This window comes from Rhinolophus sinicus, chromosome 1 (genome assembly GCF_057876585.1).
Source record: "Rhinolophus sinicus isolate RSI-liver-muscle chromosome 1, RSI-T2T, whole genome shotgun sequence".
NCBI classification, from domain to species: Eukaryota; Metazoa; Chordata; class Mammalia; order Chiroptera; family Rhinolophidae; genus Rhinolophus; species Rhinolophus sinicus.
The window spans coordinates 69,240,317-69,267,089 of record NC_142501.1 but is presented as its reverse complement, the minus strand read 5'-3'; the positions used below and the strand labels follow the sequence as shown (position 1 = coordinate 69,267,089).

The 26,773-nt window shown below is 35.9% G+C and overlaps 2 protein-coding genes across 3 annotated transcripts in view; one reads left to right on the top strand and one right to left on the bottom strand.

Moving 5' to 3' along the window:
- Positions 1 to 177: 177 nt before the first annotated feature.
- THAP2 (THAP domain containing 2) lies at positions 178 to 13,361 on the bottom strand. The gene is given in 4 exon segments (XM_019748946.3): positions 178 to 4,344; positions 4,347 to 4,725; positions 6,962 to 7,157; positions 12,837 to 13,361. Coding segments are annotated over 4 exon segments (681 nt in total). The 5' UTR covers positions 12,908 to 13,361; the 3' UTR covers positions 178 to 4,309.
- Positions 13,362 to 13,553: 192 nt separating this feature from the next.
- ZFC3H1 (zinc finger C3H1-type containing) overlaps positions 13,554 to 26,773 on the top strand; it is a 50,643-nt gene continuing 37,423 nt past the window's right edge. For both annotated transcript variants that reach the window (XM_088800781.1, XM_019748945.3), the window contains exons 1-2: positions 13,554 to 14,402; positions 19,009 to 19,425. In XM_088800781.1, coding sequence (XP_088656907.1) covers positions 13,811 to 14,402; positions 19,009 to 19,425 — 1,009 coding nt within the window. In that variant the 5' untranslated portion in view covers positions 13,554 to 13,810. The remainder of the gene's footprint in view (positions 14,403 to 19,008; positions 19,426 to 26,773) is intronic.

Genomic DNA, 26,773 nt, shown 5'->3' with positions numbered 1-26,773 from the left:
TAGGTATAACTTGAGCAACAAAAATGATAATTCCTCTGCTAGACTTTACATATCATTATAATTTGCTTTAATTTAGGGAGAACTTCTACAGAACTATTTTAGGGGATCAATTTAGGGTGAAGGACTTCCACAGAAACGTTCAAGTACATTTTTGGGGAATAATAGGCATGATTGTAATGTCCTTGGAAAAGTTTTTAATATCCATATACTCATTACATTTTGTGAATACAATATGCAATTGTTTAATACACATTATGAAATCATTTTAGAAAGTTTACAACTGTCTAAATACCAAAAGAATCCCATATTCTGGCGTAAAGTTTAACCTTTTCTATACATATACCAAAATTAAAATTTACCTGTATTCTGACATTGAGAAATGAGATAAAATACCAACATTATAAAGATTACCTAGAAAAGATCAACAATGACTTCTTAAACTATCTTCACTGTATTTATACAATTTTCTATTTTAGTGTTTTGAGACACATTACTTGTCCTATTTTAATGACATGATTTATATGTTTAACAGAGGGTTGTAATGTGGTGGGCAGAGATTTGGAGATTGAAGACCAGTGTTCAATCTAGAATTTCCTAGATACTACTGTGTTTCCCTGAAAATAACACCTAGCCAGAACATCGGCTCTAATTTGTCTTTTGGAGCAAAAACGAATATAAGACCGGATCTTATAAAGACCCGGTCTTATGTAAGACCTGGTATTATATTATATTATTATATATTACATTACATAATATATTATAAAATATATTATTATATTTTACTATAAGACCAGGTCTTATAGTAAAATATGACTGGGTCTTATATTAATTTTTGCTCCAAAAGACGTATTAGAGCTGATGGTCCGGCTACGTCTTATTTTCAGGGAAACATGGTAGCATTCTATACCTTGTGCCAGTAGGCACATAGTAAATGTGTGAATGGTAATTACATCAACATTTTTTTAATAGTTTCAGGTGTTCAACATTTCTTCACTTGTAAATTGGAGATACCACCTAGCACACAGAATATTTGTAAAGAACAAGTAAGAGAACTAATGGGTGCCATAGTGCTTTGTTAAATTGAAGACTGTGAACTAAAATATTTTTAAAGGTCTGTGTTGGTAGGGTTTGTTATTTCATGAAAATATCAAGTGTCAAATAAACTCTAGTACTTGGCTTTGATGTAGTATTTAGTTGTTTTCCTGTTAACAAATATATCATTAACAACTTTGTTCAGTGTACATTTTAAAGGGAAAAAAATATCTTAAGATAAAACACTATGTATGGGGTCGGCCTGGTGGCTCAGGTGGTGAGAGCTCCATGCTCCTAACTCTGAAGGCTGCCGGTTCGATTCCCACATGGGCCAGTGGGCTCTCAACCACAAGGTTGATGGTTCAACTCCTCGAGTCCTGCAAGGGATGGTGGGCTCCGCCCCCTGCAACTAAGATTGAACACGGCACCTTGAGCTGAGCTGCTGCTGAGCTCCCTGATGCCTCAGTTGGTTGGAGCGTGTCCCCTCAACCACAAGGTTGCTGGTTCGACTCCCCCAAGGGATGGTGGGCTGTGCCCCCTGCAACTAGCAACGGCAACTGGACCTGGAGCTGAGCTGCGCCCTCCACAACTAAGACTGAAAGGACATCTTGACTTGGAAAAAAGTCCTGGAAGTACATACTGTTCCCCAATAAAGTCCTGTTCCCCTTCCCCAATAAAATCTTTAAAAAAAAACAAACACTATGTAATTCAGGTCAACACCAATTTGGTTAAGTCATAAGAAGAAATGTTTCAAAAGAAAAGTATTTTACTATAAAAAGGTTTGAAGTTTATGTTTTCATTAAATTTTAATTCAACACCATTTACCAAGGCACCTCCACATATATGCCTTTTAAAACATTTATCATGTTGTATGATAAAAACATTGCTTTTTTCTCTCAGGAGACTTTGAGCAACCTACCGGCAGTAAATCGGATCATATTCATCTTTATATCAGGTTACTAGGCTTTTGCTGATTCTTTTTGTAGAGGTTACTGCCTAGTAGGCATAGCATGAATGGCAGACATAAAATGAGTGAACAGAGGGTATGTGTTGTGTCCAGCAGAGGGAAAAGTTGTTATTTTGATTAGTTTTATGGTATATGGTCAAAGTGATAAGTTTATCAATAAACTGAAAACATGATTTTAAGATTCCTTTTAGGTTTTTTTTCTATGCATGAGACTAGTTTTAAGGTAGACAGGTGTATGTTAATGAAATAATTTGATGCAGGAAGAGTTTGGAGGATGTTATCAGGACAGTAACATGATAATGACATGGAGAAAACACCAAAAAAAATTGCTTTAAAATTACTCAGTGGCAGTTTATTCAGTGGTCTCAACAAATAATAATGAAGACTAAGTAACTTTGTGAAAACCTTGTTGTATTTCATGTTTTATGTTTTTGTTTTAGATACCAAGATATTATTGTAGATGGTAACCAGTCTTCGTTAATTAGTGTTTTCTTTTGTATTAGGGAGCAGTAGTGAACCGCGAGTCTACATAGGGAAAACATACTTTATGTTTAAATAATTATTTGCTTAACTTATTTTGAGGTATAAAGTAGGTACAGTCAGTGTTTGCTGATGATTATGTGTTGGTGAAAAGATATTTGAAACCATATTTGAAAAAAACAACAACATGTAATGACAATTCCAAGGAGCTACATCCACTATTTAAGATAAAGATAAAATGACTAACAAGATTTACAATATACACAAAAGGATTTTCATAAATATTTGTTGTATGCGCCTGATAACTAAAACATACTTTTCCTACCTTTGCCTTTGTGAATTCTAGTTATTTGGGAGGCATTCCTTATTAAAAGAAGGATGCTAATACTGTAAAAAGATTGTTCGTAGGATCCAAGCAATATCATAAAAAAAAGACCAGCAACCTAAAAAATTGGCAAAATATTTTTTTTTCATCAAGTAACATTTACCTTATAAAAAGATTTACAGCAATTTATAATTAGATGTATGCTACTTTCATATGATGGTGTCCGAAGCTTGAATCAGGATTGAATAACTAACTTCATTATTCTTTAATAAATTTTTGCATGATTTGATCAAAGCTATTTGAAGGAAAGTGTTTTTATTAAACATGTATCTGGTGAAGTAAGGCAAGCTCTTTAGTTGTTCAAGTGGCAATTACAAGAATAGTTCTGATATCTTATTTTGTAAAATAATTAGCACTTGCATAGCTTTATTAACAGATGTACTTTTATAGAGAATTACATTTCATTTCCCTTATGCAGTATGGTTGTTCTATTTGACTCTCAACTAAAAAAGGAGATAAAAAGCAAGATGTGTAAGATAAACTGATTCCATTTAAAGTTATAAGTTTTAAAGATATAATATGGTAAGTACTTTTCTATGATTAAATTCTATTATGGGTTTATGGAGGAAAAAAGCTTAAAAGTTTTGGTGTCAACATACATGAAGACAGAAGAAGTTCTTAACATGGAACTTGGCAGCATATTTGCTTATTAATGAACCAATGTTGAAATTAAAAATGTATTGTTTTTATTGTGAGTAAAATAGTATATACAGTTATTTTTTTGTTTAATTAAGGTAAAAGCTACATCCCAATCTCTATTTCACAACATTTTTCTTAGAAATGTTACCAGTTTTTACTAGTCTGAGGACTTGATGCCTTACCAAACTTGGATGACTCAAGGGTACTTCACATTAAAAAATATTTTCAAAATATTTTACAATCTATTTTAAAAGCTAATATTTTTATAAGGGAGGTCACGATTAGCTCACTTTTACTGTTAAAAAGATACAGAAAGTTTAAATAAAAAAGTTGTCCTGTACCTTAGGCTTTTCTTTCTGTAGTTTCCAAATCACAGTGCTAATAATAATTAATACAAAACCCAGCAGTTTTAAAGTCATATTTAATGTTGTTAACTCCTACTTAGCATCTTATTTAGAATTTAATATCCCAACTTTGGTACACAAATTTTTTTTCTAATATAAATTAAACACATTACTTGTCATAGACTGTTCTTTTAAAAGTAGTTTAAAAAGACAAAAACAGAACACATCTTGCAAACATACAACAAAATTTTTATGTAATTCTCATGTAAGGCACTTCCATTCTTTTTCAAACAAAAGTTTAATAAAAAGTTTTCCATTTTTTTGTAATCAAGTCTTCATAAATTATACAGTAATAATGTTACTTCAAGTAAAACTTTATTAAATACCCAAGTTTGGCATAATTTTCTTAAATGTCTTTACCTTTGAATAAATGGAGGGCATCAAGTTATATGCAGGCTAATGTTAAATGAAGGTACTCTTTTTCTGTTTTAGAGAATTGGTAACGTTTTATCTTGTTGATCTTGTTCAAGAATCTTGAAATCCTCCAAAGGAAGATTGCTTAAGGCAGTTGGTAAAATGTGTTCTGATGTGCCCTTAGGTAATATGTTATTTGCTTCTAGATTCTTCACCAAGCAAGTGGCTTTGATCCATCTTCGAGTTGCTCTGCGTTCTTTTTGTAGGCAAGTTTTCATTTTCCTTCTTAAGCTTGCTATTTCTTTTTCCAGTTTAATTATTCTCTTTTTTGCCTCCATAGGATTCCTAAAGGCATAACTGTGTTCAAGTAGTACTTGCTGACTACCAATGTTTGATTTTAAACTAGATGGTCCAGTTGGAGTACAACTGTTGTTTTTCTCCAAAAGATTCCTTGACTTGAGTTTCTGAGCCAAATAAAATTAGATTGTTGAACATAAATTATGGAATATCACAAGTAAATAAATTTTGTCTAGTTTTGTGTAACAGCTGTTTTAAAAGTAATTTTAAAAGATAGGAAACATCAGCAACTCATCTCATGTAATCATGGATTCAAGTTTCTCAACTGGTTGAATTAATTCCAACTACTTACTTCTTTTTGTCTTCTCTCTCCAGAGAAATACAAACATTGGTTTGGAAATAGACAATGGAATTCCATCCAAGTTCACTTCCAAGTTATTGAGTATGATTCTATGGAGATTTTAAAATTCCTTTGCTATTTTCTCAATAAGGCCAATAGCACGTGTTGAGACATTTGGTTTATCTGTGATACTAATTTGATCTCTTTTTTAGATAAATACTATTGTCTCAATTGATTAATATTTCAGACCTTCGGTCCTACTTAATAAAAACATATTTCTAAGTATAAAGCTTCTGAATAGATTTACTTATTAATTGTTCAGTTACAGCTTCCATTCAAGGATTTAAAATCTTGCTAGAAACTTTTTGCTCAAATCAGAAACCTAAGGACCCTTTTTTCCCTTTATTACTTTCATTCAATTAGTCATCAAGTTCTATTAATTCTATATCCTAAATATCTCTATCATGAATCATCTCCTCTCTAGCATTCTTAATGCTACTGTCCACATCAGGTTCATATCATATCTAGCTTGAATGTTAAAAACCTCTTTATTGATTTTCATCTCATTTTGATCCTCACTAATTCATATTCTGCTATCAGAATAATTTTTCTAACAGATTTGATGTTTCTATACTGGCTGAATTCCTCTTCGCCTCCCCATTATCCAAAGGGAAAAAAAAATCTTTACGTGGCATACTCTACCATTTAGGATGTCACCCCATTCTGCCACCTGTGATCTTGATTTCTACTCCAGCCATACTAAATTACTTGTAGTTCTCAGATTATATCATAACCTCATAACTTTGTGTCTTTCATTCATGCAAGAAACATTTATTGAAACAGAAATTTATTTATGAATTCTTGGGGACACAAAGGTGAATAAGACAAACATGGTTCCTGTCCTCACAAAATCTACATTTAGTATTCCGTCTGCCTAGGGATATTGGCAGGGACTTTTTTTGATATTTATAGCCTCAGCATTCAACTTAGATTCTGTCAAGTTTAGATAATGTAAAGTTTAGTAAGTACTTGTTGAATGAATAAATGATCAAAATGTCAAAAGTAAGGTATAAAGTTCAATAAATATTTGAGTGTGTACTATGTACCAGGCACTATTTGAGGTGCTAAGAATTCAGAAGTAAAAAAGACAAAAGGTCTTGTCCTTCTGGAGCTTTTCTAATCTGTGATAATTAGTTCACCATATACTCTTCTTCGCGTTCAGATATTAATGCATGTACATTTACAAATTTAACTGTCACAAATAACTCTAGAAAAGCAGTATTTTTTTTCCTCTCTCAGAGGAAAAAAATTCCAGTCCCAGTTTTCAAACTTCAACCCTCTATTTTTGTTTATTCTATTCCTTTTTAACTTTTGGTGACCCTTTCTTTCTCAGCTAGCTTTTTCCTCTCTGATTGGATCTTCCCTAACTACATAAAACATTGTTTTAAGACATTCATCCTATATCTTAATTCTCTCCTTCCTTTTAAATATCACTGCTAACATTTGATTATTTTTCACTCACCCCTCAACCCATTGGCTTTTGTTCTTATCATGCTGTTGCATTTGTCCTGTACAAGGTCAAGAACCGTCTCTTAAATTCCAAACTCTAAGGGTAAGCCCAGCCTAAATGTGAGCTCTATGAAGTTTTCTATTGTATCTCTCTCTGAACTTACATTCTTTGGAGCTCTGGCATTCTTTGGGTGCAATGCTCCTAAAGAACTTAGAACATGTTTTGGTATGACATCTTAAAATTAGAGCAGAGTGATGCTGGAGGTTTCATTACTCATGATTCCTCAGTTTTAATGGTTCAGTTATTGATAATAACTGGCAGTAATGTAAAATTCCAGTATAGGAAAACAATTTGGATCAGGGAGAGAATATTGGAGTTAGGAGACTTGAGCTCTAACTCTACCTGCACCTTTACTGGACAAGAGGAAATTTTGCAAATTTCCTGAGACATATCATCACACATAAATTACAAGATATTCTGAATTGTTCTATTTTATAAACAAAAAGGAACAGGTGCTAAAAATGGGGTAAAAAAAACCAAAAACATTACGTACCATAGACTTTATATGGGTACAAAAATCAAAAATGGTTGGAACAGCATCCATTTTAAGTCGTCGAGTTTGTCCTGTTAGGTCAAAACAGGAGGCTTCAAAGTGCTTTGAACAAAGAAAAGTGTGTTTTCCTGGCACAAAATTTTTGCGCCTAACCAGGCGAACCCATTCTTTTCTTCTTTTAGGATCCAAAGGAAACCTTAAAAAAAAAAAAGGCAACTCAAATTCCATTCAACCACCACATTTCTGGTTGCACCTGAATGGTTAAAAGAAATTTTAAGAGGTGATGATTTAAAAGCATCTTACATAAAAAAAATTTTAAAGTCCCAATATCCTGACACTGGAACAGAAACCAATTTATGCTAATTTTTATAAGTTGTAAAAAAATTTATAATAAAAAACTGACTTCAATGGTTTTATTTTTCAGGGTTTTAAAAAGAGATCTTTCTTCCTAACCTAGTTCTTAACATGGGCAGTAAAAATAAACAAGACTAAACTGATCCAGATCAAGTTTACATAGAACCATGTAAAAGCAGGAGTAACTTCACAATGCTTTGTGAAGATGATATACATAGGCAAGACAAATCAGATATCTACAGATTAAATTTTATCAAGGAAAGCCTAGACAAATTCTGGTATTCCTTCCTCTGCGTTCCTTCATTTTGACACTTACCACACTGGTTTGTAATTTTTTCATTTTAATAAATTTCAACTGAAATAAAAGTAAATTGTAAGTTTCTTGAGGACAGGGATCAATTTATATCTTTTCATCTCTCTTTAACTCTTAGCACAATGCTTTGCAAACAGTAAGGACTCAACAAAAATTTGCTTCATATAATATATATACATACATACATACATACATACATATATATATATATTCAGTACTTCCATGCAGTTAAACTGCATATATCTTTGTAGTACAATAGAAAGCATAATTACTACAAAAAGTAAAATGCTTCTGATAAGCCCAGCAGGAATGTTTTTCCTTTCATATTTATTTCAAATATAAAATACACTAATACGTACCCAGTTAAGGAAGAGAAAAACATAATGGGCTGTCTGAAAATTCTAGTGGTAACTGTGTTGACTGACTTGGAAACAAGAATGAACCTTCACATGTAACAAGCTTGAGTTTAACTCTTCTTTAGTTTTGACTATCTTATTCTTTAAGTATTATGAACTAAGTAGTGTTTAAAAAGAACCATTAATGTTAGAAGATCATGTGGCTTAGAAGCCACAACTGAAGCTTCACTAGGTAACAGCTTTGGCTATATCAGATATACCAGGTTTGCTCAAATTACCAGCAATAGGGGCACAAAGAGATGAAAGCCCAGATTTACTGGTAAACACACTCACCATCTCCTGTTCCTATCCTATAACCCCAAACATACTGATCTGAAGATAAACATTTGTATGTAACTCTACAGTTCATGTTTCCATGTATGTTTTTTCTATTTCATTAGAAACCTCTGATGGAGAATTTACTCTGCCTAGCCCTCACGTTTTCATAATAAGTTATTCTCATTTCAGAGATCTCTGTTCTAATATTTAATGGTTTGGAAATATTTCCTGTAGCCTAAGCTAAAAATCAAGCTTTAGTTTACAAGCATTAAACTTGCTCTGATGAATTTCTTCTTGTTGGGGCCTCAATAAAGACTCAGAATAAGTACTATCTTTATATTATCATTTGTCTAAGACTTCAGATATATGAAGACTATCTTTCAGATAATATTTTTCAAAGTTTTTTTTTTTTTTTAGCTCTTTTTAAAACTAGCTCCCCAATTACGGAATGTCTTGAACTGGACCTTAACTTGACTAAATTTTATTTCTTTCGTTGAAGACTCAGTTTAGGCATCCCATTTTCCTAAAGAAGTTTTTCATGATCAGAAGACTAGGTTGGAGGTTCCTGCATTATATAGAACTAACATCACTATATTCTATTCCATTTCTATATCTACCACCAGGCTCCTGGTTAGGAGCTGTTTTTCACTGCTTTATCTTGTTAAGTAAGCACTCAATGAACTTCTCTGAGTGAATCAATGAATAAATGAACTAATGGGGTTAGTTTACCATTACTAAATAATCTTAGTTATCTGTATTAGAAAAATAATGAACAATTTTACATTTGGTTTTGGATACTTCTTTTTACAGCATCAACCTTAATCATGTTTTGCATGTGTTGTTGGGCTTTTTCTCAGCATATTCAAAGGGTGGTAGATGTAGCCCGTAAGCTGAATTTAAGTAATAATAAATGATACTGTAACTATTAAAAAATTAACATGGTGGTGTTAACAGATGGCTATATTTTTGTCTACACAATAACAGAAACAGACTTTCAAAAATATTAGATGTTTTGGAAAACACCTCAGTATTGTAAACAGTGCTATTTTGCTTGGGTCTTTAATAAATGGCTGAATGTCTCTTACATTCCAAGTATTGTCCTAGGCACTGAAGACATAGTGGTAAACAAATCTGACCTACTTTTATGGTATCTACCTTCGATAAGGGTATACTGTAATGGGGAATGTACAAAATCAAACAGCGTGATGCAGTAGGAAAGAATGGCTGAGAACATTGTCTCTGGAGTCAAACCAGGTCGCCAATCCTGCTCCTTCACATAATAGCTGGGTGACGTTAGGCAAGTTATTCAACCTTTTTGGGCCTTAGTTTTATCATCTATAATGGTACTTCGTGTGGTTCTAGGGATTAAATGAGACAATGTGAGTAAATGCTTAGCCCACTGCATAGTACATGGTAAATAAATGCTATTTGTTATTATTATAAAATAACAAGTATCATGAGTGTTATAAAAGGTAAGTACAAAGTAACATGGAAGCATAAAATAGGATGAGCTAATCTATTCAGGAGGCCTGAGGGTAGTAGGAATTAGCTAGGGGAATTAGGGTGGGAGTAATGAAGATTGTTAAGTTTCTTGGGGACTGGGGAGAGTGTTATGACATGAAATGTTATAACTCTAAGTTAAAGAGTAACTTTAACCATTATCCATTAGAAGGCCTAATTTAGAGAGCTGATTGTTAACAGAAAATGTTTTAACTGGTTATTAAACATCCATTAAAAATTAAGTAATGTAAAATTGCCATTAAATTAAAAACAAAGGTAATATATACTAAACACCCATCACTTCCTAATTATTTTAGTATTATCTATACTCTTAAGGTTATTTATGTCTGTTATATCTGTATGGTATAAATGTTATATAGTGTGGTACTTTACATTTCTTCCCGACTCTGTGATCAGTGATGTCATGTTGGTAGCTTGAAACCAGCCATGGTAGAAATATTTATTAATACATCAGAGAAATTGGGAAAATACTACAAATCAGGGCTTTTCCCCTACCCTGGAGATCCTGCTATTGAACATTTAGCAACACATCATTGATTACAGAAGACAGGTTAGGAATGCATGAATGGAAGCATCAAACCAGTTAAGAGGCTGTTACAATCATCCAATCAAGAAGGAATATAGTCAAGGAAAGATGACTTCCCAGTTTCTGGGTGGATGGTATTTTCATTTACTGAGAAAGGGAATATGAGAAATGGAGTAGGTTTGAGGGAATTTGAGGCAATTTCATTAGTACAGTTTTGATGTGAATCTGAGGAACTGACGAGAGACCCGGGAAATACTGAGACACCTTACCTATAGGTCTGGAACTCATTAGAAAGATTTGGACGGGAGATACTGACTTGGGAGGCATCAACAAGTAAATGTTAACTGAGACTACAGGAACAGTTGAAATCTTTTTAATAAGAGTGTGAAGACCTAGGTCGGGGTGAGTAGAGGAGACTGAATATAGGCCAAAGAAGTAAGATGAAAACCACAGAATTAGTGTCAAATGAAAGTAGACTATTTGAGGAAGGAAATGATCACATGCCATGAAAAAGTAATGTAGGCGTGACAACTCATATTAGCAAACGCAGTTTCAGAAGATTATTGAGATTTACACCGGAGTAGGCGGAGTAACAGATAAGAAAAATGGAGACAGTCAAGTTTAGGCAACATAAGTTGTACATGGGGATGAAGTATACCAATGTCCTCAGAGAAGAGTTAGTTAATATTATTTGTATATATGAAGTGGAAATGTATTTTTATTATAACTGTTATTTTAAGGCCAAAATTTCTCGGGTTACACATGAAAATGTTAATTTCATAGGAGGCAAATGGACAAATATGGAAAGGAGGTATGCATGCTACTGTATATATCTCCTAAATTCAACATTATTGGTGCCTTGACTCCTCCCTTTCCCTCATCTTCCACATCAAATTACCAAATACAGTAGTTTCTCTTCAAACAGTTCTCAAATCTGTCCGTTTCCTTCAATCCCTACTGTTAGTACCACTCTAGTCTAAGCCACTGGATTATTAGTAATATAATATTTTACTACAGGTTCCTGTTTTTTTCTCTATCAACTCTCAACTCTTCTACTCCAGTGCTCGTGATGCCAGCAATGAAGTATTGTTTAGTTCAGTTGACATTATAGCAGAATTTCTCTGTGAAAGAAACAGCATTCTTTAATAAGCTCCTTCCTTATCAAAATCATCTTTTGATGATGCTTGACCAGCACTTTAAATAATACAATTCTCCACACTGCAGCCAAGCGGGCCTTTTAATATGCACATCTAATCCCTCCCTGGCTTCTCGAATACTAACTGGATAAAATAGGAAATCTTTAAAGAAGCATGCAGAACCAAATCTTCATCCTTTAGTCTCATTTGAAATTTCACATCCTTTGGGTAGTGTTCTTTGACTTTCTAAGGCTAAGTTGGGTCTGCCTGAATGTCTCTTCTGTGGCACTTAACTAATTATTTATGTCTTTTTTTTCTCATTACACTCTAAACTCCAGGAGTGTAAGAATTTTCTGGATCCCTAGCACAATGGCAGGCAAATAAGAGCTCGGTACACATTTAATGCGTGTATGAATAAAGCACTACATTTGCATGAAATAGTTGAAAAACAAAAATCACAAAGATTTTTTTTTTTTTAAAGTGGCAACTTTTAATAAGATGGATACATTTACTCATAATGAGGTAGGGAAAAGGTCAAATACATAATTTTCTACATTCTAAGATCATATTAAATTGTGAAGTATGTAAAATCATAACTGTTTGCACTTAACTTTTTTAATGCTTCTTTTCTTCAGCCACAAGGCAGGCACTCGCAGAAAAGGTAAATATTTACCGAGTACTTATATTTAATGTAGTGTTCAAAGTGCTTTCAAGAGTTCTGATTTGACAGAACTAAAGAATTTTGATTGTCCTTCCAGCAAAGGAAGGAAAAACAAACCCTAGGTTCTTTTTATTACTCTGTTCCAGTAAGAATAGAAAACTTGTCTTTTGTAGTTTCATTGACATTGCTTAATTCAGTGGTTATCAGTGATGACAGTTCCTCCGCAGAGTTACTGTACGTGACTATTAGAAATCTAAATGCTTCCCATGTCAATTCAGCTCGTGAGAATTTATTACTTTTAACGGTAACACAGTAGGATTTTAAGGTGATTGCCGACTTGAACAGGAAGATCTTTCTTCCTCCTACGGCGTCATTAATGTCAAGACCGGTCTAATATATAGGAGTAAAAAAGTAGAAAATAAAGGTATCCTCCTGTCACTTTTTCTATTAGGAATTATAACCGTACAGAACTTGGATTTCTTTTAAAGGGAATAAATCTTGCCCGAAGGGAGAGAAACACTGGACAGATTTGAGAAACACACAGAGCAAATATGTTTCCCTGCTACCACCTAGGTAGTGAAGTTGTTAGAATTAGTTAGAATCCTCCTTCCTGTTCTGTCCACACAAGCAATATTCACTCAGTCTAGCAGCTCTCGTTGCCGTCTCACCCCCACTCCCTGCCCAGGTTACCTGTGGAAGCTGATGTTAATGTGCTTGTTGTAGGTAGTAGCACAGCCCGCGGCGGCGCAATTGGTCGGCATTTCCCTTTCCCCCTCATTCGGCGCTGTCTTTAGCCTGTTCTGAGGCGCTGGCTGCTACACTTCTTTCGGGCAGAAACTGGGCAAGTGAGGCAGGGGAAGGGCCCACTGAGCTGAGTCGTGGGAGCGGGGTAGGAAGAAGACGTGTGTTTCTGTGTGTGTGTGGGGGGGTGGCTGGGTGGGGTGGAGGGGTGGTCAACCTTCCCTTTCTCTTTATTAATATGGCGGACTTGAGCCAGCAGAGCCGACAGTCCTGGAGCTCCAGTAGCCTTCCCTCGCCTTCACCAACATGGCGGAAACAACCCGACCCCTCCCTGGCCCCCAAAAGGGAGTGGGACTATTGCATCTCTTTGGCAGCTGTCCTCGGAGCAATTAAAAAGAAGCGGTATTCTCCTCCCCGTGGTCCCCCATTACTATGAAACTCCAGGCCGAGATTAAGAACAGGCCCGCCCACCCCACCACGCACCCAGCTATGTCAATCCAAAGTCTGAGGTGGGTGTGAGCTGTAGGCTGGCAAGACAAACCCTAGAGAGGAAAGAGAGACTACAAGTCCCAATGAGAATCGCGTTCTTAACTATCGCGGGAACTGGGCGTCTTGTTTCCTGCGTGTCGCGGGAAGTGACATCACGGGGAGAGCCACTTCCAGAGCCTCTTTCTCGCGAGGCGGAAGAGCGCGGATCGCGGAGGAGCAAGGGGGCGCTAGGGGAAGGAACTGGGTTGCGACGGCCCGGCGAGGAAGGGCTGGGGTGCGGGGAAGTTGGGGAGCAGAGCCAGCTGTAGGTGTCCGAGTAGGGTAAGGCCGCACCGACCCGGTCCGTTAGGAAAGAAGGCAACCGAGGAGGAAGGCAGTTGTCGGGCGGATCCCAGACCAAGGGATAAGGTTGTGTGGAAGGCGCTGCTCTGGGGATGGCGACCGCAGATACTCCGGCCTCCAGTGGCCTCTCGCCCAAGGAAGAAGGGGAGCTAGAAGATGGGGAGATCAGTGACGACGATAACAACAGCCAGATACGGAGCCGGAGCAGCAGCAGCAGCAGTGGTGGCGGGTTGTTACCGTATCCGCGGCGAAGGCCTCCTCACCCGGCCCGGGGCGGTGGATCCGGCGGAGGCGGTGGCTCCTCGTCGTCGTCGTCGTCTTCTCAGCAGCAGCTGAGGAATTTCTCACGCTCGCGGCACGCGTCGGAGCGGGGCCACCTCAGGGGACACAGCAGCTACCGACCCAAAGAGCCATTCCGGTCTCACCCGCCCTCGGTGCGGATGCCTTCGAGCTCACTGTCCGAAAGTAGCCCCCGGCCGTCCTTCTGGGAACGGAGCCACATCGCCTTGGACCGTTTCCGCTTTCGAGGCAGGCCTTACCGGGGTGGGAGTCGCTGGAGTCGGGGGCGTGGAGGGGGTGAGCGAGGAGGCAAGCCGGGGGGCAGACCCCCTCTGGGAGGAGGAGCGGGATCCGGATTCAGCAGCAGTCAGAGCTGGCGAGAGCCCTCTCCACCTCGGAAGAGTTGTATCCTTAACGTGGCCGTCTGCCCTGGGTGTGTCCCTAAAGTTCCCTGTAGCGTCATTACTAGGTCTGAGATGAATAACTTTTCTGAACCTTCAGAACCGCTTATTTGTCACTGTGTCATTTCAAAGTAAGTTGTTCTTTGGTAGTCCGCATGTGTCACGCTATCGTGCTTAAGATTGCTTTATTGGGTATGTTGCTGTTTAACATTAACGTGTCGTGGTTTGGGGCCAAGCTAGTGGAATCTGAGTCTAACATCAGATTTGTAACAGTGCATCAGAAGCCCAAATTTCATTAGCATTTGTTTTTGCTGGCACAGGAACTTTGTATGGGAGGTTGACTTGCATTATTAGAGGGAGAAAAAAAAATACAGTGACAGTGTGGGGAATACTGTTGCTTATCTCATACTGCATTTCGACATTGAAAATTACGAAGTTTCATTCTGTATAACCTTACTGCTTTTGTTATTTTGTTTTTACCTTTCTTGATTTATTCTTACATATTGATGCCATTTAAAGTGGGGAAAAAAAGACCTTGTATCTTCAGAACCAAGTCTATTAATTCAGAGCTTTTAAATTCATGTATCTTTTTGGAAAACTTTACCTCCTTCTCTGTTTCTTACGTTCACTTTTTGGACATTTTATAATTTGTAGTGCTGACAAATGTGGGCCAGAGAAAGAAGGATAAACTTAACAGTATTTTAATTTTAATATTTTGGAAGCCATGGGGTGTGTGGGAGCGTGGAGATTATAGAGAGGTTGGGAAGAAAAATAGCAAAATATCTTGATTTCCCCCCCTCTAACTTAATTCTTGGTTATCATAAACATTCCTGCGTTTACTCAGGATTTTACTGAGGAATCAATCATCTGAAGGTTTGCTGTTTTATAATGGGTGTGTAGAACAGTGTCTTGACTTAGTCCATGATAACTGTATGAAAATAGTTTACTAAGCGCTTTTATTACTGGTTGTAATTTCCATGGTGTAATGACTTTTTAATATATTCATTATATGTGAAACTTACATATAATGACATTTGTTTGGAAGACACTCAGCATTAGTTTTATAGAATACTTAGAACCTTATGGTCTTTTCCAGATGTCAAGATATAAAAGGGGCAAGAGATGTAGGTTTATGTAAGAAGTAGCTGCTTGTGGTGCTAGTGTCCCGAAAAAAAAACTTCAACAACCAAAAGTTGGGTTAGGAGCATTCCAGGATTGTTTCAGAGAAAATCATGTAGGTATTTAACTTTTTAAAAGACATGTTATTTCAATAAAATTAGAAAACCTGTCCCTGCCCAAGATATTTTTTTAACCAAGGATTTCCTAATAGTCAATTCTGAATCTAAAAAAAAGTAAGCACGTATATGTATATTTTTTACAAATAGAAAAGGTGAAACTTGTAATTTATGTTGGAGAGACAAACGGAAATAGTTACAATTTAATGTAAAAGTTCAAATTGAGGTACTTAAAAAGTATTAGCTCAAAGTGTTTTCTTTATTCTGTACTAGAAAAAGGGGTGATGCCTACCTCCTGCCTTTGCCTTTTTTCTGTCCATTCATTTAGTACCAATGTGGTCTCTGCCATATGTCTTTATTAATTGAGTCGATATGTTTTTGTTAATAAACAGGCATGATGTTGTGAAAATAAGTGCAGAAGATATCCAGTCTGATTTCTGTAGTATCTTAATCAGAAATGAGCTCTCTTGCTGTTTTTCTTTTCACAGATGCTGCACTTAAGAAAAGGATACTTGTTTTGATCCTCTGCTCATTGTTTTTGTCGTGAAGTATTATTAATCGATCCTAGAGGTGGTATTTGTAAGAATTTGTGAAGGAAAACATAATTCCTGGACACTTTTATATAATGTGAGCAAACAAAACTTGTAATACAAAATTTTCTTAATTCAGGTTCCTTTAATACCAAGATTGTACTCAGTTTAATTCATATTTTCATTGTTGATTATAATAATAGCATTTTTACTTTACAACAAATATTGCAATAAGAAAAAATAAGGGCTATTCTGTGACTCATTTCCATAATCTAGAAGTGAAGTAGCATGAATATAAGTGGTTGGTATTTTTTTAAACTTCTTTTTCTGTAATTATTAAGATATGCTAGATAGATGCAGCTTTAAAGAGACAGAGTAAACCAGATTCTATTGCAGTACTTATTTTCATTCTCATTTTTAATTTTTCTTAGTGATAGAGAACTTTGTCAGTTAATTTTAGCATATGTCACCTTTGGGTGACTACTGTTTTAAACTTTCAGGTCTGATGAGAGCTAAAATATTAGGCCAGTGTCTCATCAGTAGAAAGATGTTCCATTTTCACCTGCAGTTGTACAGTTCCATTTTCACCAGCAGTTCTTTTTTCGAACCAGGTTTCAGTTAGAAATTGCATCTAGACCAGTTTAAAATTAAATCTTTTAAGTGTTGGTTTCATCCTGGCTGTCTTGTATAGACAGAAGTAGGAGATTTCATTTAGCCTTGAAGTAGATTAGTCAGTTACAATCATAACAATTACTTTTCCTCATTTTTCTGTCCTCCTGTTATTTTATTTCTTGTTAGTGTAAGGAATCTTCGGTTTACAAATGTTTCCAAGGTCCTCTTATTTTTTAAAAATTACTGTGGTTGTGCCATTAGATAGCTCCATTGAAAAATAAGATGTAGATGTAGATAATTATAGAGTTTATGTACAAAGAATACATAATGGTGGGGTGGGGGAGCACGTAGTTCTCTGATTTCACATAAGTGACATTTGAATGGGGGTTAATTTGAAGAACAGAAAAAACTAGACACAAAGCTATGCATAAATTGTGATAAATGGAAAAGGTGAGATTGGAAAGGAAGTAAAGGCATTATATGCCATTATAAGGATTTGGACTCTACTATTAGTGGGATTTTAAAAAGAAAAGAGATCTGACCAGATTTGTGTTCTAGATTAGTCTAGCCGTAGTATGGGGGGTGGCTTGTGGGAGATAGAACCCTACATGTCTATTACCAGACCAACCTCTGTTTAAAAAAAAATTTTTTTTAATGGGAAATATTGAGGAACTGTGTTTCCCCAGGGCCCATCAGCTCCAAGTTGTCCTTCAATCTAGTTGTGGAGGGTGCAGCTCACTGGCCCACGTGGGAATTGAACCGGCAACCCTATTGTTAAGAGTTCGCACTCTAACCAACTGAGCTATCTGCCCGCCCAGCAACCTTCTGTTCTGTAGTACGTAAAACTGGGAGTGCATTAGAACACTCAAAAAGAGAAAGAGGCTAAGTAGAGTTCACTGGAGGAGTTGCAGGAGTTGGAGAGGAAGACATCATGAAAACTTAAAGCGGGAAAAAAAAGGCAGGGAAACATGGGGAGAGGTAGTTACGGAAGCCAAGAGAGAAATAGTTTACAGTGTCCAATGCTACAGCGAGGTCAGATAAAAAATAAGGTTTGAAACATGGTGGATAAATTCAGTCAGCAGAAGCCAGATTACATTTGGTTGAAGTTTGATGAGAAACTAGTATTCTTTCAAGAAACATGGCTCTGAAGAGAGATCAGAGAACTGCTATTGGAACAGTATTGCTATTGCTACAGAACTATTAAGATTTTCCGTTGTAATGCTCATTCGCTTTCTAAAATATTTGGTGGTGATTCCCATTCTTGAATTGGTGATTAGAGATGTTAAAAATCTCTGCAGGTTGCTTGTCTGTAAGTTAGTAAACAGAGAAGAAACTTATTTGGGAACTGTAATGTTACATTCTAGCCAATTCATATCTATAAATGACATTTAAACCACTTGGTAAAGTAATTTTGTTCATTTCTAGGCTGGAGAAACAAGGTGTAAGGATTCTTATATGTATTAATTACTTTGAGCATTGTAGTTTGGAACTTTGTAGCCGTTTTCAAGAAAGAAGTTATATTCTATATATCACTATGTTAGAAGAAAATAACAAAAATAGTTGGTTTAGCTATCCTTTAGAGGAAAATTAGAAGGTACATTTTGAACACTGTAAAGGTTTTATTTTTTTATTACATAACTGCCTTCATTGTCTTAGTTGTGATTATATTGGATGTTAGTATACTTGATGAGCTCCAAGAATGTTGTGTTAGATTTTTAAGCAAATGTTTCTTTTCATAAATTAGTCTTGATTATTTTCAGTGTTCATTTTTTATTTCTATTTTTTTTTTAAATTTGAGAGAAGAAACTGATTAGAAAGAAGAAACGTTTCCTCCTGATTATCTGAAGTGTAAAATTATCCACATCTGTGACAAACTTTCTTCCCTCTTCCTTCAGAAAGGAATCTTTAACATCCAACTCATTGTGGGCTTTCCCGATACCTAGAAGGAAGGATGTTATAACCTAACTAGGTGGAATACCTGTGGATACTATGGGTAATAACTGACACTAGTGATTTTGTAAGTGGACTATTTATATGGATATTTGTTAAATTTGAAATATGGGCACATAATGAAAGTGGGCATTAACACATATATTAAATGAAATTTAGTAATTTAAAAATATCACTCCATCTTTCTTGAAAAACAAAAGGAAACAATTCATCTATAACTTAATGTTTTTGTTAAATTAACTGGAAAAATTTTGGAAACTGGTTTCCTTAATATGCTGTTTAGCTAAAAGTTTTGGAAGATCTCCGTCAAGGAAACAAAATTATTCATCAAAAAGTGAAAATTGTGGAGAAGAAACTTTTGAAGATTTACTTTTGAAGTATAAGCAAATACAGTTGGAACTAGAGTGCATCAATAAGGATGAAAAGCTAGCTTTGAGTAGCAAAGAAGAGAATGTGCAGGAAGATCCTAAAACATTGAACTTTGAGGACCAAACAAGCACTGATAATGTCAGTATTACAAAAGACTCAAGTAAAGAAGTCGCTCCTGAGGAGAAAACACAGGTCAAAACTTTTCAGGCATTTGAATTAAAACCACTCAGGCAAAAATTGACTTTACCAGGAGATAAGAACCGTTTGAAAAAAGTTAAAGATGGAACAAAACAGCTTTCCATGAAATCTGACACTACTGAATCTAATCAAGGTAATGGAATTAAACATTTCAATTAGTAATAATATTTCTTCTTTCCCTAAACGGGTAACTACTTATTTTGGTAGCATGCTTCATTGAAATGATTCTAATTATCTGAATTCTTTTTGTACTTTATGTAGCAACAGTCATATTACTGAATAATGATGCTTTGTTTCATTCTAATCTTTCTTTTTTGTCTTTACATCATTCTGGTCAGAACTTGTAATACAATTTTTAACATAAGTAATAGTGGGTACCTTAGTTCCTAACTTACAGGGAATGATTTGACGTTTACCACTAAACATGATGTTTATTAAGTTTTTGTAGGTGTTGGGTAAAGGAGGGCCCCTCCCCATTGCTTGTTTGAGATGTCCAGCATGAAATGGATGTTGAAGTTTATCAATTTTTTCTTCGTTATTGAGAAGAGCATGTATCTAATTTTTTTCCTTCAATTTATTAGTGTAATGGATGATATTAATTGATTTTGTTGTGTTAAGACCCCTTGTACACTTGGGATAAATCCAACTAGTTCATATATCATTTTTACCGTATATATTGTAGATTTGGTTTACTTTTTTCTTTTCCTCTTTATAAAGGTATAATTTATATACAGTAAAACTTACCCTTTTTAAATGTATAGTTCCTTGAGTTTTGACAAAAGCAGGCAGCTGGGTAACCATCGCCAGCCACCACAATTAAGACATGGAACAATTCCATTAACTCCCACCAATTCCCCCGTACCCTTTTGTAGGCAGTCCCTCACTTCCTCAACCCTTAGCCCATCTGGTAACCACTGATCTCTTTACTGTCCCTATGGTTTTGCCTTTTCCAGAATGTCATGTAAATGGAATCATATAGTACATTGCCTTTTGCTTCTAGCTTCTTTCACTCAGCATAGTGTATTTGAATTTTATCCATGTGGTTGTATAAGTAGTTCTTTTTTATTGCTGAGTGTTCCATTGTATGGCTATGCTACTGTAGTTTATCCATTTCCCACTTGAGGGATATTTGAGTTCTTGCAGTTTGGGCCAATTTAAAACCTTCATAAATAAAGGTTCGCTAATGTTTTGTTTAGAATTTTTCATCTGGGTTCATAGCCTGTAATTTTTTCCCTTTTTCCTTGCCAAGTTTAGTAAAAGGTTGTGATGTTCAAAATGAGTTGGGGAGTGGTTTCCTCTTTATTCTCTGGAATAGTTCAAGATTGGAATCATTCCTTGGGATATTTGGTAGATCTTGCTGGTAAAAGTGTCTGGGCCTGGATGGAGTTTTTTTCTGGTAAGGTTTTAAACTACGAATTGTTCATGCTTTCTATGTCTGGTTAAGGCAGTTTAGGTAAGCTATATTTTTCTAGTAACGTGTCCGTTTTCGGTAAGTTGTAAAGTTTATGAAAAATTATTCTTAAGACTCTCTTACCTTTTCTTAAATTATCTGTGGCATTTTTAAATTGAATCCCCCATTTTTAATTTCCCCAGAAATAAGTCCATAGCTTTTAAAACTCATTAATGTTTTCAGCCTGTCTCCTAGTAAGATCATTTTGCGCTATGAAATTTCTGCTTTAGCTGCATCTCAGTTTGTGATATGTAAATTTAAAAAATTCATTTCTAACTACTTTCTAATTTTTGTTTTTCTTTCACCTGCAGGCTATTTGGAAGTGTGTTTCTTAATTCACAAACATGTTGGTTTTCTAGCTGTATTTTTTGTTACTGACTTCTAAGTCAGTTACTTTGTCAGAGAATGAGATCCATATGATACCAATCTTTTGAAATATTTGTGTAGATTTTCTTTGTTGTTTAGTATGTGTTCGATTTTTTGAACTGTTCTGCATGTGTTTGGAAGAAACGTATGGATTGTTAGATCAAGCTTTTTATGTTAGTATCTTCCTTCATTTTTAGATCTGCTTGATCAATTATTGAGAGGTTTGTTAAAATATGCCACTGTAATGGTAGTTTTCAATATTTGCTTTAAATGCTTTGAGGCTGTATAATTGACTCATTATTCTTCTTATTATGTAATGACCTTCTTTATCTCTAGTAATGTTTTTGTCAGAATTCTATTTTGTCTATATTAATGGCCACACCATCTTTCTCGTGATAGTATGTATGTCTTTGATAGTATATATGTCTTGTAATTCGTTTTCCATCCTTTTGGTCTTTCTGTATCCTCATGTTTCAAATGTCACTTGTACATAGTATAGAGCTGGATTTAATTTGTAATTTAGTTTGACGATATTTGTCTTTTAACTAGAACAATAGTTCATTCACATTTTTGTCGTGATTACTGATGTTTGGATTTATTTTCTTTTTTCCTTTTTTCCTTCTTACCTCTTGATTATCTTTTTGTATAATTTTTTTTCTTTTACTAGTTTGGAAATTAGTTATGTACTAAGTTTCTGTTCTCATATTGGTTCTTCTAGGAATTATAACATGAATTCTTATCAATCTGTAAAGTTAATCAAGGTCTTTACCCTTCCCCTGATATTCAAGGACCAATATTTGCCTAGCTTTGCCCATGTAGGTATTTAACACTTCTTCGCTCACTCTTCCTTCGATGTCTAGAGCTACTTATACTTAAAATACATTTAAAAACATTTCCTTTAGTGTGTGTTTGCTGGATGAAAAGTTATTTCTGTTTGCCCTCTTTAAACGATCATTTTCCTAGGTTTAGAATTCTAGATAGGTTAATTATCACATATTGAAGATATTTTCTGGCTTCCATTGCTGATTTTGAAAACTCAGCTATCAGTCTTAATAGTTTCTAATTTGAAGATAATCTGTCTTCTTTCTGAAGGTATTTTAAAGATGTTGTTTTTGTCTTTGATATTCTGTAGTTTAACTATGATGTGTTGATTGTGTTAATAGATTTCTTTTTATTTATCCAATTTGCAATGTGTTGTGCTTGTTTTCATTGATTCTGAAAAACTGTCATCTCTTAAAAATATTGTCCCATTTTTTTCTTCTCTGAAACTGTATAAATGTATGTTATGTTGAATCATCTCATTTTCTCTTCCGTTTACCTTACTTCCCCTTAAGTTTCCATCTCTAACTGCTACATTCTGGGAAATTTCATCTGATGTATCATCTTTCAGTTCACTGATTGTCTCTAGCTGTGTCTAATCAGCATTAAGCCCACCTATTGAGTTTTAAATTGCTGTTAGTTTTTATTTTAGTGTTTCACTTTTATTTTGGTTTTTCAAATCACTCAACTCATTCTTTTTAGTTTTCTTCTCTCTGCTTAGTTTTTTCATATTTGTCTGTTCTTTAAACATGTTAACCATAGGTTAGTTTTGTTTCTCCCCTTTGCCTGATAACTTACAATAATTTGAGATCTTTGTGGGTCAGATTTCTGATGTTTGCTATCTCTGATGGTTGTTTAGGATACCTTCTTTTCTTGAACACTTAGTGATATTGTTTGTTTCTTGTTTAAGTGAGGTGCTCATTTTTCTTTGAATTTTTTTGGAGGACTTTTTTTTTTTTTTTTTTTAAGATTTTATTGGGGAAGGGGAACAGGACTTTATTGGGGGAACAGTGTGTACTTCCAGGACTTTTTTTTCCAAGTCAAGTTGTTGTCCTTTCAGTCTTAGTTGTGGAGGGTGCAGTTCAGCGCCAGGTCCAGTTGCTGTTGCTAGTTGAAGGGGGCGCAGCCCACCATCCCTGTGGGAGTCGAGGAATCGAACTGGCAACCTTGTGGTTGAGAGCCCGCACTCCAATCAACTGAGCCATCTGGGAGGCAGCTCAGTTCAAGGTGCCATGTTCAATCTTAGTTGCAGGGGGCTCTGCTCACCATCCCTTGTGGGACTCGAGGAATTGAACTGGCAGCCTCGTGGTTGAGAGCCCACTGGCCCGTGTGGGAATCGAACCGGCAGTCTTCGGAGTTAGGAGCACGGAACTCTAACCGCCTGAGCCACCGGGCTGGCCTAGAGGAAATGTTTTGAGGCCTGGGACAAAGATGGATTCCCCAGAGAGGATTTGCTTTTGCTGTTGCCAGGCACCTGGGTAGACTTGTGCTCTGGGACCGCTTTATATTTGAAGTTTTCAAGGCCACCCATATGGTGTAAATTTGGTTGCAAACCTGAGTGGTTGACTGATTTTAGTTACACATTCTCGGGGACATTTTTTTTTATCTCTTCAATTTAATACCATGATCCCATACAGGCAGTTTTGAAAAGTAAAATCCGGTGGGATAGAAAAGACACACAAGTATAGAGTGTAATAAAGAGTTCTATATCAAAGCCTGCAGTAACAGAGGAAAGACCAAATATGTGCACCTGGATTTAGGAAGTTTTCATAGTGATAGAAATGTTTGAAATGAGTCTTTTCCACTTAAGAAGTCAGAATAAATCAAATGAGCAGATGAAGGCACAGAGAACTTTAAGAGGATGTTGAGATTATGGGTGCAATGTGGGCTATATGGTATGGTTCTGAGAGTGTTGGGATATAAATTTACAAAAGGATAGGTTGAGATTGGATTACAAAGGGCCTTTTGTAATCCAATTCTTTAGCAATTCTTGCTAAAGAATTTAGATTTTCTTTAAACATCAGGTGGACCATCAAATATTTGTAGGCAGGAAAATGATGTGATCGGTTATCTGTTTTATTTATTTTTTAATAAATTTTATTGGGGAATGTGGAACAGTGTGTTTCTCCAGGGCCCATCAACTCCAAGTCGTCCTTAAGTCTAGTTGTGGAGGGCGCAGCTCAGCTCCAAGTCTAGTTGCCATTTTCAGTCTTTAGTTGTAGGAGGCACAGCCCACCATCCCATGTGGGCATTGAACCGGCAACCTTGTTGAGAGCTCACATTCTGACCAACTGAGCCATCCAGCCATCCCTCTGGAAGCTCAGAGGCAGCTCATTGTCTTCATTCTAGTTCTGGAGGGTGCAGCTCGCTGGTCCATGTGTAAATCGAACCGGCGACCCTGTTGTTACCGGCAACCGGTAACCAACAGAGCCACCGGCCATGCCTCGGATATCTGTTTTAGAAAAGCGATTGACAGCAGTATGGAAGAGGAATTGACTATCTCCAGCTCAGTTTAGAATACTATGTAATAAAAGCTAAAATTATAAGCTAAAATTATCTGAATCAATAAGTTATATTGATTAGTGTTTCTACATATTCATTTTCTCCCCCAGTCATCAGCAAGACTCTCAGCTCTATTAAACCTTTACATTATTGGTCTCCTTTTTTCCATTTCTCTCCACAACTCTTCTAAACCTTCACCATCATTTTTCAGGGTTTTACTCAACCTTTATTCTCAGCATATGAGCTTGATTCCTATTTCAAGTGATCTCATTCAATTTACAACTTCTCACTTCCTAGCCATAAATGTATGTCCATATTGATTTCCACTTCAGTTCCTTCACTTTTTGGAAGTGGTGACTCTCTTCTTGTTTATGGCCACTTTGTTTTAATCTGCATTCTCGCTCATAACTTCTCCCACCTTCTCTGGGATCTTGTTCTGTCTGTTTATTTGATTCACCTTTAACCACTTTCTCTTAATGGGTTCTTATTATAAACATATTTGAGTGTTCATCCCAAAATTTAAGCACTCCCTCCTCCCCATTCAGCATTCTCCTTTAATTGCTGTCTTTTCAAGCAAACTTCTGGAAAGGCTAGTCTGTGTTAACTCTCATCACTTTACCTCTCATTCCCTCTCTTTACCCAAAGCAGTATGCTTTTCACCCCTAGTAAAATATGAGGTTACTTTGACCTAATTGCAAAATTCGTCTTTCATTTTTTCATTTCATCTATTCATTCAAAAACTAACTGAGCACTTTATTCCAAGCTCTTGGAACTATTCCAGTGAAAAAAATAGATAATTATTTATGCCTTCATGGGCTTGCATTTTAGAGGGGTAGACAGTAAATAATAGTTACAGAAAGAGAAACTATAACAGGGTAAGTAGGATGGGGATAGTCGGTATAGGTTGCAGTATTACTGGGTGATCAGGAGAGGCCTGGATTTGAAGGTGATATTTAAACAAAGGCTTTGAAGATGGTGAGGAAACAGCCAAATGGGTATCTGGGGGAAGACATTTCTCAGCAAAGAAGTAACTAGAAGCAATGGTTTTCTAACTGTGGTCCTTGGAGACTAGCATTACCTGGGAATTTGGTAGAAATGCAGACTATTAGGCCCTACCCCAGATCTATCTGCTGATTGGAAACTCTGGAAATGGGGCTCAGCAATCTGTATTTAACAAGCCCTCCTGTTGATTCTAATACCTGCTAAAGTTTGAGAATCACTGAACTAGACTAATAACCCTAAGGCAGAAGGGTGCCTGGCTTATTCCGGGAATAACAGGGAGGCCTATGCCATTAAGAAAGAGAGAGTGAGGGGAATGAGTAGTGAGGGGATGATTAGTGGGAGAGAAGAGGTCAAAGACGATAGGTTGGGAGAGATCATGCAGAGCCTTATAAGGACTTTGGTTTTCATTCTCAGTGAAACAGAAGCTTTTACAGGGCCTTGTGCTAAAGGACTGACATAATTTGATTTATATTCTCAAAGGATCACTCTGGCCACAATATTGAGAAGATTCTATAAGAAGTAGACAGATTTACTATATTCGTGATGTTTTTCTCACTAATCTTGAAATTTTGGGGTTTCTGTGATACCACCGTACACATCTGGAATTTCTTATAACTTTCTGATTTTCCTTTAAAAAAAATAATTTTTCTTTGTAGCTTAACAATGTCCTCAGTGTTCCATTCTTCTGGGGTGTTTTCAATTATTATGGCTTTAACTGCCACCTATATCCTGATGACTGTCTCTAGCTCAGTTTAAAATACCGTGTAATAATTTTTAAAGTACTGTTTAACTGCACAAGAACAATTTTCATTTTGGAAGTATTGAGTAAGAATTAAAATAATTATTTTATTTTAGAGAGACATGATAGGGGTAGAACAGTGCCTAACTACACATTTGGTCAATTAAACAATGACCTCCTTTTATAATCTTTGTAAAGTTATAGTCAGAAATGTATGGTTTGTGCTTGTTTTGTGCTTGTGTTTAAGGCAGCGTTGTGCCCATAAAGTACCTGCTACCTTAAAGGGAGGTGCAGCCACACTTTATAGACAAGAGTGATCATCATCAACTAACAGGCTTCTGATGTAGAGGAAAGTTGAGTGCTTTCTACATCTGTTATTGGAAGTCTGTGTCTTTATGTTCTTGTTCATTTTTGTCTAATAGTCATTATGCTGGTGTTCTTTGAAGTATGGTCAGTTTTGCTATAATGTGACTTGTGCATTCCTAAAAAATTACTACACTGCAAAAATTACACAATAAAAACTACAGGGGTTATGGGCAAAGTGGAGTTAGGGAAACAACATTCAAAAACTTTGTCAGTGACCAGAAACATAGATAGGAACCT